The 9,146-nt window shown below is 34.6% G+C and overlaps 2 protein-coding genes across 2 annotated transcripts; one reads left to right on the top strand and one right to left on the bottom strand.

Annotated features, from left to right (window-relative positions):
- Positions 1 to 951: 951 nt before the first annotated feature.
- LOC107915764 (succinate dehydrogenase subunit 6, mitochondrial) lies at positions 952 to 4,417 on the top strand. Its single transcript, XM_041099351.1, has 3 exons — positions 952 to 1,622; positions 2,357 to 2,459; positions 4,029 to 4,417. The coding sequence occupies exons 1-3, from the start codon at positions 1,437 to 1,439 to the stop codon at positions 4,175 to 4,177; spliced, it is 438 nt and encodes a 145-aa protein (XP_040955285.1). The 5' UTR covers positions 952 to 1,436; the 3' UTR covers positions 4,178 to 4,417.
- A 210-nt stretch (positions 4,418 to 4,627) lies between these two features.
- LOC107915762 (E3 ubiquitin-protein ligase RHF2A) lies at positions 4,628 to 9,146 on the bottom strand. Its single transcript, XM_016844921.2, has 9 exons — positions 8,973 to 9,146; positions 8,365 to 8,496; positions 8,231 to 8,277; positions 7,468 to 7,530; positions 7,273 to 7,381; positions 6,788 to 7,185; positions 6,207 to 6,299; positions 5,796 to 6,106; positions 4,628 to 4,900 (listed from the first exon to the last, which is right to left on the bottom strand). The coding sequence occupies exons 2-8, from the start codon at positions 8,491 to 8,493 to the stop codon at positions 5,797 to 5,799; spliced, it is 1,149 nt and encodes a 382-aa protein (XP_016700410.1). The 5' UTR covers positions 8,494 to 8,496; positions 8,973 to 9,146; the 3' UTR covers positions 4,628 to 4,900; position 5,796.

Raw genomic sequence — 9,146 nt, 5'->3', positions numbered from 1 at the left:
CTTTTGTTAGAAGATACCATCAACCATAGAGTATCCAACCTAATTTTATGTTCGATGTATATAAATGATTCTCTAAGAAAACAATATTTTTGAATTTCCCACCTAAAACCAACATAACATGACCAAATTAACTTTTGTATAATGATGTTCACAACAATTATGTGGGCAACAATGTAATCGTTGTTCAAGCCCATCCTATAATTTCTTAATTTTTTACCAAAATGTTAACAATCTCCCATTGTTGTTTAGTGCTTATCTTTTTCATAGTTCGAATAATCGTGACCATTTTTCTCTGCACAAAACATTTATAAAGCATTATATTTATTACAATATGTACCTTAACCTTAAACCATATAACCATTTCAAACCAATCATATTTCACAAATTCAAAACCCTGCTATCTTATGTCACAAACAAATTCTCATAATGTCATTTTATTCTATTCGTAAACTATAAAACCATAATATAATTACGTTATAAAGTTTTATTACCTTTTTTCTTGGAGCTTGCCTATTCTAACTTCGATCCCAAGAAAAAAAAATCTTAGTTCCACCAATTAATACAATGATAACCCATTAATTATGTATAACATTTACAATTTTTTGCCAATTGAGTCTTACCTCGGCTGACATAAGCATTGTTGTCAATGCAGGAGGATGTGGGTTCGAATGCACTAAAACATATTATCCTCTTATTTATGGACTGGGGAGGGACTATAAGTAGTTCAATGTATTATCTTAAAAGGATTAGATATGATTCAGAACTTATAAAAATATTAATCCTTCTCCTCTAGGCAAAATTATCTTAACTCTATTAACTTCCTCTATTTTTGTCATTCTCTTCACTCTCATTTTTTTTTACCTCAACACACGGTTTTTCTTTTTCACTTTAATGCAAAATATTCTAAAAGATTGAGATTTTTAAACACCCAGTATGTGGTAGGTTTGGGAATCTCGACCTTTAGTCAAGATGATATGAACTTCTTAGGCAACAAGAAATCTCTACCCCTTTGTACAGACATGACATACCACGAGAATCCCAAATCAACATGTCAGTTGTCGATTTGGGGTACCAAAGTTTCCTACCCATTTCAAACATACTAGATGCATTGTTTTAAATCTTAACACATCAATTGCCATATCAATTTGCAGTTCTCACGCATCTCTCATATTATTTTGAAAAAAAAAATATTATTCCAATAATTAATTAATTATTTTTATTATCTCGAAAAAGAAAAACTCAATAAACACAAATTTATGGTTAGAGAAAAAATTGACACGTAAAAATAGGATTGGTGAGTGCACCAAAACGGCCCAAGTCGCCATTGTACCGTACCCAAACCCTCAAACATCCATCTTTAAGAGGGAAATAATCTCGACTGAGAGAAAGCGAGAGTTCAATTAATTCGATTTTTTTAAGAGGTGAAGGAAAAAAAAATGGAAGATTCATCATCAAAGTCGTTCTTGAGAAAGCAATGGGATGAATACAAAGAATTCTGGGCCGATCGATTTCCGTTCACTAATGTCTATTCAAGATACATCGGCCGTGAACAGTCCCTTCCTTCATGGTCTGAATCCGATGTTAACGAGTTCATCGCTTCTGATCCGGTTCATGGACCCACCGTAAATCATTTCCTTCCCTTCTCTGTTAATTTTTGTGTTTTTTTTATGGGTTTTCTGTGCTGGGTTTCTTTGATTTAGTTCATATTTCTTTTTTCGTGTTACAGTTCCTTTAATTCAAGTTTAGGTTTTTTTTAGCTATTTTAATAGTTTTTACTGGTACCCTATGCGATTTTATTTTCGTGTCGAATTAGTTTATTTTTCCTACTGTTTTTTCGCATTGGGTTTCTTTGATTTAGTTTAGATTGTAGCAAAATTAGTCCCTTTTTACTGATTCCTTTTTCGTTTTTGATTGTTTTTTCCTGTTGGTTTTTAGTGTTTAATTCAGGTTTAGGGTTGATTTGATTAAAGTTAATTGCTCATATATTAGGTTTGAATTTTTATGATTTTTAATTCAGGTACCAAATGATGTATTGGGAGAAATTCAAATTTTATTATTGTTTTGACTGTTCTTGTTCTTGTTGAATTTTTTATCATCATGGGAGTCTATATATTAGAACTAATGGGTTTTTCCTAATTTGCGAAGCTTGTAAATTTCATTATTTCGATATGAACACAGTTTTACCCTTTGTGATTTTATCTTATTTATGTTAAGATGTTGAATCTTGAAACTAATAGTGAAAATGGGGGCTTTTTGTTAATTGATTTTAAAGTTTATTAGGGGGATTTAGAGGTATTTATTAAAATATTGAATATTATCTCCATAAGGTATAACCATATGCCGGTTATTGTTTCAGTTGAAGACTGCCAGGGAAGCAGCAAACATCGCCTTATACGGAAGTGCTATCGGAGCTATCACAACTGCAGGTTTTGCCTGGAAATACTCGAAGAGTTTACATGGTAGTATACTGCTTATTCACTTTGTTTGCATATGTGTTTTTGTTTCATAATGATGAAATTGTCGAAATCTGGTTTGGTCTGAATATCAAAATCTCGGTTCCTTTAATAGTTAGGGGAGTGTGTCATAATTAAGCTGATATGAGATAAAAGTACCAAGGAGGCCCTTGTGCTAGAAGTTGGATTGCATTTTACCCCCTCTACTCAAAAACTGAACAAATTAGTCCATGTACGTTAGATCAAAAGGCAAATTGGTCTTTGTGTTAAACATTTCATCCATTTCTACTGTTAAAACTGGTACTTGTACATCAGCATGAGGTACACGTGGCATGTCACATGTCATTGTTTTGTTATTTTGTCAGTCATACCAGTTTTAACAATACAAATGGATGAAAATTTTAAAAGAAATGATCAATTTGTTCTTTGATCTAACATACAGGGACTAATTTGCCCTCTTTTAGTAGAAGGGGCAAAATGTAATCTGGCTACTAGAGGCCTCCATGGTACTTTTACTGCTGACATGAATATATTACAGTACAAGGAATTCAGTTATGCTTCCCGATAGGTAGTCAAGAAGTTCATAAGGCAACGGTAAGTGCCCAACCGTTTTACCATTCACAATGATTCATGATCCCCAGTGTTGTCAATGGCGTAAGGCACAAAAAAAAGCGCAATATATGCATGTGTCTATATGTGCGTATTATAAGCTTTAAGACATATAATAAACTCTGAAGTGTGGTCTACTTTATCTATATAACATGCATTTTTTTTACTAGTCAATATGCATGATTTCCTGATGGTCCATGTTTATAGTTGAACACTCAAATACCGAGACTAGTACCAGGATGAATAAAGGTAGATATCCAACGAAAAAGTGAAAATAAAAGAATGAAGGAGAATTTCAATCAGGTGGGCCTTTTTTTTTATGCCTATTGCCTTACAGGTAAGCACATGTTGGTTCACCAGTCATGTGCCTGATCAAATAGGCCTCACCCGGAAGGGTCTGAGGCACATCTAGTGTTAATGTGCCGGCCTTGACAGCACTCATGATCTCTCGTGTTTTCAGTATTCTCCATGTTAACTGAATCTCTTTAGTTTGTTGTATGTTTTTGTGTGTCTTCTTGGCCTATCTAGGTCTTACCAGTATCTTTCTTTGCTGGTTTCAAGGCACTAGTAGTACTAGGATGGTCCGGCTTGTTCCACAGCTTACGGTTTATAGAAACAGATAAGATTGAAGGAGAAAATACAGTTTAGCCTGGTTTTCTGGATACAATAACATGAAAAGACTTGGAAGAAAATTAACTTTCGTGCATTAAAAGAACATGCTAGGTTCTGAGTTTTCTGCTATTTTAAGTCGGTGTCAGGAGTCCGGTTCGACTAATGTTATGAGACAAAGGGAAGTTATTTTAAGCTTCTCAACATGGGTTTTCCGGAGACAAGAACACGAAACAAAATAACTTTTAGGTTGCAAGTTTTCCGCTATTATAAGTTGGTAACAGAACTTGGTTCAACTAATGTTTTAATACAAATGGAAGTTACTTTAAGCTTTCTCAACCCTTATTTTTCTGTTAGGTGCTGGACTGTCTTTCGTAGGAGGAGCCGTTTTTGGTTGGACATTTGGACAAGAAATCGCAAATCATGCGTATCAACTCTACAGGTTGGACACAATGGCTGCACAAGCCAAATTTATGGATTGGTGGGAAAACAAGTGCCGGAGGTGATCTTTAAAAAACCTTATTGTGATGTCGAAAGCAGCACCTGGACTCGCTTTCCATTTGGTTAAATAATGGCGGCATGTCGAAAACATAACGTTTGGTCCAATGCTTTGGCTTTTGTTATAAACTTTCGCATCTGAGTTTGAAAGGATTTGGAGTTGACTTATTTTTCCCTTTTGGAAGCAACTTGACGGAACCAGTTGTTTACATTACAGTACTTTGAATAAATTTGACGCTGTTCTATCATTGTTTGCATTGTTTTCAAGGTTTCATTTCTGTCCATTTTGATAAGGCTATTATTGAATATAGTTTCAGTACTCTTGGCAGGTCACCATTTGTTTATTTCTTTGCCATACGGCAAGCACTAATCAATTAAATTTCATTCATAACTTTGTATGAAAAATAATTGTCAAATTCAGAGATAAAAGTGTAAAAGATGTTGTCAAATTCAGATCATAGTTCAAAATGTTATAATCTTTTATAAAAGCTCAATCAAGTATTCAGAATGTCATTATCTTCAACAGTTTTGAGCACCTAACAATAAAGGGCTTATAAATTATAAAATAAACATAGTCAAAATTATACATTTACATAAATCTGCTGATTCCCTAACTTCTGAATAATTATAACTTTATTTACTTTTATTCAGCATCTTTTTATTCTGAATAAGTTCCCAGTCACCAACTGTTTCTCTTCCATGCATTCGGAATACATCCATCAAAAACATATCTGAAAAGAAAAAGGAAACATTTGGTTCATTAAGAATCACAGATGCAACATCAAGATACAATCACCTATGTTACTTAGGCTCGAATGCAGATGTCAGATACAATATATATATTCGAAAACATATATACAACTACGAGATACCGTATTTCTCGAAAGGTCATGCCTCAATTCGGAAGGGAAGGGGTAAATTGACAAAAAAAGAACTTTTTAAGTACCTCTCTGGAAATTGGGGCATAGTTAAACAGACCAATTTGCCAATAAATCCTTTATATGGGACAACAGTACAAAACAAAGCATCTTTGTATGACAAGACTAAGAGATCAAAATCAAATAACCACATATGAAATACTAAAGATTATAATATTTAAGAGTACATATTATAAGAGAAAATAAGGTAAAAGAACCATGAAAGCCCTGTACTAGAAGTCAGAATGTATTTTGCCCCCTCTACTAGAAAAAATTAGCAAATTAGTCATTCCATGTTAAATCCACAAACAAATTGGTTCTTTCTATTAGAAATTGACATGACTGACAAAATAACTTGACAAAATAACCTAAAATTGACACCTGACATGTCACGTGTATCTTATGTTGACATACAATGACCACTTTTTAATAGTAAAAATGGGTAGAATTTTTAACATAAAGATCAATTTGCTATGTGATCTAACGTACAAGGACAATTTACCCATTTTTTGAGTATAGGAGCCAAAATGCAATATAACTCCTAGTACAGGAGCCTCCATAATACTTCTACTTTTACAGAGAAAATGATAAGCACATGAACCAATATCATAGCAATTGTCAATTTCTAGCATCTTTAGATAGAAAAGGTATATCACATAAAAGATCAATCTATATGCAAATATTGAAATCTAAAGCAAAATTTCAACACCTTATTTGGAAGCTGAACTTGATGCGCGTGAAGCTTCGGCACTGATGTCGGGCAAAGGAGCTTCTTCACTTGTGTCTGATATCTGACAGCGATTTGGTTCCTGATTAGAACTGTTCTCCAAACTGGTTGTTATGGTAGGAGGGTTGGTTCCATTGTCTCGGGTTTCTAGACATTCCATCATGCGAGAGACTGTTGCAATGCCAGCATTAACCTCTCTCCTTACTTCGGAACCAATATCTGCCATGGAAGTGTTGCGAGAGAAGAATCTCTCCTTCCACCCCCTCGTACTCCTCGAAATCGACTCTTTGTATCTAAAAAGAATGCGCATTTATAATAAATCATGCAAAGAAAAAAAAATTCAAAATATCATCACACTAGTTAAAACCTTGAATGTCCCTGTATGACAGATACCTCGTTGAAACGGCATTGAACCGTGACTTTAGCGATTCGGAAAATGATTGGAATTCTGAAGGTCCGGCTCTATCTTGACTATTAGGCGACGTCCTGTAAAATAGAAGATGTTATTGTGATAAAGAAGGTAAAAATATCATAGAGACCCTTGTACTAGGTATCATATTGCATTTTGCTTCTTTACCTAAAAAAGGGCAACTTAATCCCTATACATTAGATCAAAGAGAAAACTGATCCTTTCTGCTAAAACTTTCATCCATTTCTATTGTTAAAAACTAGCATGACTAACAAAATAACCAAACAGTGACAAGTGGCGTGTCACATGTACTTCATGCCGACGTACAAGTACCAGTTTTTAATAGTAGAAGTGAATGAAATTTTTAACAAAATGACAAATTTACTCTTTGATTTAACAAATAAGGACTAATTTGCCCATTTTTTGAGTTGAGGGAGCAAAATCCAATGTGAATCCTAGTACAAGGGCCTCCATGATACTTTTACAGAAAAAAAGGCTGAAAATGTGTTCTAACTGCCTAATAAACGAAAAAGCGAGGAGAATCGAGTTAGAGAATAGTAAGTACCTAGTGTTCGAGGAATTCCCTCGATCATTGACCAAAAGAATGCTGGAGCTAGATGCCGAGGCAGGCTGCTGATAGGCTTGGACAGAGGGTAGAGTAATTGATGCTGGAGATTCTTCCCCGGCTGTTCTTGCAGGAAAAGAGGGAGATCCAACGGTGATCGGAGGGGCCGGTTCTCCTTCACTTTGAGTTGGAGATAATGAAGATATGGGACCAGTCGAGGAGGGTTCATCATTTGAATGAGAAAAGACCAAGTACTGTGGACGACGACCTTGAGCTGATGGCCTATTCCTCAGAGCTTCCCTTCTCGAAATATGGTGTGCTCGCCCCATTGCAGCAGCAGCAGCCAAGTGCTGAATTATGCGCTCCTCGAGCTCAGCATCATTGACCCCGACCGGCAACTGCAATTAAAACCAACCCTCTATGAGAATGGTTAGGGTTCGATAAAATTTATCGATCATAAAATGATGATGCTAAGAAATACAAACATGCTGTAGTTCAAAATCCCCCAGAGTTGGATGACGAAATATGGTGGCATTTCTAGAGGGATTGAACCTAAAACTCCTTTCCCGTTCCACAGCCTCGAGCAGTTCCTGGCTGCCAAAGCAAAGAGAAAATCATTCGCATGTAATATACATGGAAAAAAGAAATCTCAAACATTAATAAATCGATGAAATACCGACCTGGTAGGATCTTTCAGGCTAATTGGCTGCCAACACATGGGGCATTGAGAACTCCTTTGACACCTGCAAGATCAAAATAGTAAAACAACATATCCCGGCTTTAAAAGTCAGGTAGATTCAGGTATTTTACTTGATAATACTTTTAGGAGTCAGATTGCGTTTTGGCCCTTCTATTAAAAAAATGTATAAATTTATCCCTATACGTTAGATCAAAGAGTAAACTGGTTCTTTCTGTAAAAAATTCCATCCCGTTAAAAACTGGTATGGTTAACAAAATAACCAAACACTTGCACATAGTGTACCATTTGCACCTTATATTGGCGTACAAGAACCAGTTTTTAACATTAAAAATGATGGAATGTTTAATATAATGACCAGTTTGGGCTTTGATTTAACATACAGGAACTAATTTGCCCATTTTTTGAATAGAGAGGACAAAATGCAATTTGACTCCTAATACAAAGATCTCCATGGTACTTTTACCGCAGATAGGGCCACCTTCAAGCTCGAAAACATACAATTCAGCCATTTACTATTCACATATGCTGATAAGAATTATATCACGAAACTAAGATAAAATGAGAATGGATTATACTACCATTCAAGAATGCAAGATTCAGGTATTTTACTCAGTAATAACCAAGTCATGCCCCCGACTGGTTTATAACAAAAAGCAAATAGGGCCATATTCAAGCTTGAAAACATACAATTCAGCCATTGACTATTCATGAAACTAAAATAAAACGGGAACAGATTATACTACCATTCAAGAATGCATTGAAGATGGAACTCGTGCTTGCAGCCGGTCACCTGTAAGTCTCGAAAACAAACAAAGATCAAAGAAATGTACATTCAAATATCGAATAAACAAGAATCGTTATTCTAAGATATGTATACCGTGGACGGATCACTTTCACAAAATGCTTCTAGACATATACTACAAGCATCATCACAAGCATCCTGGATTCCACCTTCAACGAAAGCGGCGGCTGAGGTTAAATGCGCCTCGGATTTGGTATCTTCCATCACCTATAAAGGCCAAAAACACCAAAGCATATAATTTTTCAATCTCAATTCCCAATTTTCTATAATTGAAAAAATATATAAAATTAAACTAAAACATGTTTTTGAGCACAAAAATGGAACCAAACAATTCATTATATACAATCAACACTCAATATACATACATCACACTGATCAACTCAATTTTAACAAAAAAGATAATAAATTAAGCCTTAAGAAACATTAAAATTAAAAAAAAAAGACTTCATTAAATTCATAATAGAGGTAAAAATAATCCATAAAAATTTAAAAGAACAAACTTTTCCCCCATAAATTGTTAAACTTTACCTTCATTTTCTCATCAAACAAGCACCAAAAAGAAACCCAGAAAGAAAAATCAAAGAAACACCCAGAATTTACTTTACCTCTATTTTTTTCACCAAACAAACACCAAAAAGAAACCCAGAAAATTAAATCAAAGAAATACCCAGAATTTACTTTACCTCTCCAAGCAGAAAAAACAACCCAGCAGATCGATTAATAAAACAAGGAGCTAAAAGAGTATAGATTTGGGCAAAGTGGAAGACTTTGAATTTGGAGCTTTTTTTTTCTTTAATGAATTTTTTTTTTTGGAAGAATGGATGAAAGTGATGACTTTTTGATTAATTTTAATGAAG

The sequence above is a fragment of the Gossypium hirsutum genome, chromosome D08 (assembly GCF_007990345.1).
Source record: "Gossypium hirsutum isolate 1008001.06 chromosome D08, Gossypium_hirsutum_v2.1, whole genome shotgun sequence".
Taxonomy (NCBI): Eukaryota; Viridiplantae; Streptophyta; class Magnoliopsida; order Malvales; family Malvaceae; genus Gossypium; species Gossypium hirsutum.
The sequence above is the reverse complement of the archived record's forward strand: the minus strand, read 5'-3'. Positions and strand labels throughout refer to the sequence as shown.